We start from the raw sequence: 2,543 nt of genomic DNA on the forward strand, positions 1-2,543 counted from the left end.
CAGGAAGCTCTTCCCGCACTCAGGGCACTCGCAGGGATTCCCTTAGCGGTGCCTCCGGTGGTGTCGGGTCAAGTGAGATCTGCTGGAGAAGCTCTTCCCACACTGGGGACACTCGTAGGGCTTCTCCCTGGTGTGGATGCACCGGTGCCTGATGAGGGTGGAGTTGTATTTGAAACCCTTCCTGCAGTCGGGGCAGCGGAAGGGCCTTTCCTCTCTGTGAATGTGCTGGTGCACAAGGAGATTGGAGCTGGTCTGAAACCTCTTCCCACACTCAGAACACTCATAGGGCCTCTCCCCGGTGTGGATCATCTGGTGTTGAATCAGGCTGGAGCTCCACCTGAAGCCCTGCCCACACTCCAAGCACTTGTGGGGCTTCTCCCCACCCTGAGGCTTCTCCCCCAGCTCTGAGCTCCCCCTGGATCTCCGGCCGCCTTCCCGGCACAGGGGGGCTCTTTCCTCCTTGGATCTCTCTGGGCTGCGTTTGCAGCCCCTCCTCCTGCGGCATCTCCGGGGCTTTTCCTCCTCCTCCATCCGGCCACACCTTGGGAATGACAAATCCTGGTTTGAGAGGAGAAACAAGGGGTGAGCGCCTTGGCCTGGGGGTTCCTCCTGCCCAGGCCCATCTCCCGAAGTCTCCAGGTCTTTTGTGTCCATACAAACCCCAAAGCACCACGATTCAGCCCAAAAAACTCTCCCAGCACTTCCCCCTCTCTGATCTCTCTACTTCGAGGTTCCAGGACTCTCCTTTCCCTGGCCTCATCGGGGCCCCATGGCTCCTGGGGTTCCCCCTCTCTGGGGTCCCGCTCAGGGATGATCCAGGGGGTTTTGGGGTTCCCAGGGGTTCCTCCTCCCTGATTCTCTGCTCCGGGCTTCCAGCGATCCCAGAGGTCCCCCCTTATCCATGCTCACCCCCATCTCCAGGCTGCCGGGGGTCCCCCAGCTCCGGGATCGCCCCTCTCCTCTCACCCCATCCCGGGGCTCCCGGCGTTCCCCTCCACCGCTCTCCTGGGGGGCCCCCAAGAACGATGTCCCCTCCTCCCACCTCCGCACCGGCACTGAGCCTCCAAAATATGCCCCGAAGGGCCATTTGCAGCTCAGCTTTGGGGTCCCGCAGGATCCAAACATCGCATCCCCCCCAAATGAAACCCTCCCAGGGACCCACAAAGAGATTTGGGGCTCCATGCCGGAAGCTGCGAGCTCCAAACACCCCCCAGGAGAAAACACCGCTCGGGGAGCCCCCGAGAGATTTGGGGCGAGCTCCCCCTCCCCGCTCACCTGCGGGATGCCCCCGGGGCCGCGGCGGACACAGCGGGCTCCGACCCCGTGCTTCCCCCGCTGCTTTTCCTCTTCCTGCTTCCCTCCTCTTCCTCCCGCTCCTCCTCCCCCGCCTTCTCCTCCATCGCTCCTCCCGCTCCTCCTCCTCCTTCCTAATCCCGCCTCCTTCTGCTCCTCTCTCCGGGTCCTTCTCCCGCTCCTTCCCCATCATTTGGGGATTTTTTGGGGGAAGGGCATTGTACCAATCTCCTCTTTTTTCAGGGTTGTTCCCCTTTCCCGGGATTTTCGGGGTTTGCAGTGGCCAAACTCCTCTTTTCCTAAGATTTTAGGGCTCTGGGTTTTCCTCAACTGCCCTGTTCTCAGGATTTTGGAGGGTGCTGGGAGTGCCCAGACCGCCCTGATCCCAGGATTTTTAGAGACTGAGGATACTCAAACTCCTCTTCTTCCACCACTTTGGGGCTCTGGGAATGCTCAAACCCCCCTTTTCCTGAGATTTTGGGGGTCTAGGAGTGTCAACACGCCCCTTATATCCAGGATTTGGGGAACTGGGTGTTCCCACATCCTCTTTTTCCAGGATTTTGGGAGGTTGAGGAGGCCCGAACTCACCCTTTTCCAGGATTTTCACGGTTTTGGTGTTCCCTAACCCCCCTGTCCCCAGGATTTTTGGGGTCCGTCTGTTCCTCAACCCCCCTGTTCCTGGGATTTTCAGTGCTGGCAGTGGCCAAAATCCCCTTTTCCACCATTTTAACTCCTGGAGTTGCCCAGTCCCAGATATCCAGGAGTTCAGGTGCACTCCAAGATGGGGATGGAGATGCCCAGGGGCTCAGCGGTGCCCAAAAACGAGGCCTCAGCTGAGGGTGTTCTCTGCTTGGCTGAGCACTGCCTGAGGGCTGGGGCTGCAGCAAGGGGGGACACCCTCCTCCAGCGGGGATGTCCCAAAAACAGGGGACCCCCACAAGCCTCTCCCACCCCGGGGGCTGGGCTGGCCCTGCATGGACGCCGGGAGACACCAAAACCGCTCTGTCCCTGCCCTCTGCTACTGCACAGGGACAGGAAATACAAGGAAAGGCCCAGGAGTCAAGAGAAGAACAGGGAGAGATCCTGCCCCGAGCACCAGCACAGGCACAACAGACCCAGCCTGGGCCCAGGGAGGGAATTTATTACCAACCCCATCACAGCAGCACAAGGAGAAGGCAAAGAAATCTCTCCAACACCTTCCCCCCACCCAGCGCGGATCACCCGGAACGGGGGTCACCAGGGCTCTGCCC

At 60.4% G+C, this 2,543-nt stretch overlaps 1 protein-coding gene across 1 annotated transcript; it reads right to left on the bottom strand.

Annotated features, from left to right (window-relative positions):
- Positions 1-9: 9 nt before the first annotated feature.
- On the bottom strand, positions 10-1,869 carry LOC108447208 (zinc finger protein 70-like). Its single transcript, XM_017736517.1, has 3 exons — positions 1,415-1,869; positions 1,276-1,353; positions 10-558 (listed from the first exon to the last, which is right to left on the bottom strand). The coding sequence occupies exons 1-3, from the start codon at positions 1,484-1,486 to the stop codon at positions 43-45; spliced, it is 666 nt and encodes a 221-aa protein (XP_017592006.1). The 5' UTR covers positions 1,487-1,869; the 3' UTR covers positions 10-42.
- Between the last annotated feature and the right edge of the window lie 674 nt (positions 1,870-2,543).

Source organism: Corvus brachyrhynchos, unplaced genomic scaffold (genome assembly GCF_000691975.1).
Source record: "Corvus brachyrhynchos isolate BGI_N302 unplaced genomic scaffold, ASM69197v1 scaffold336, whole genome shotgun sequence".
In the NCBI taxonomy this organism is placed as follows: Eukaryota; Metazoa; Chordata; class Aves; order Passeriformes; family Corvidae; genus Corvus; species Corvus brachyrhynchos.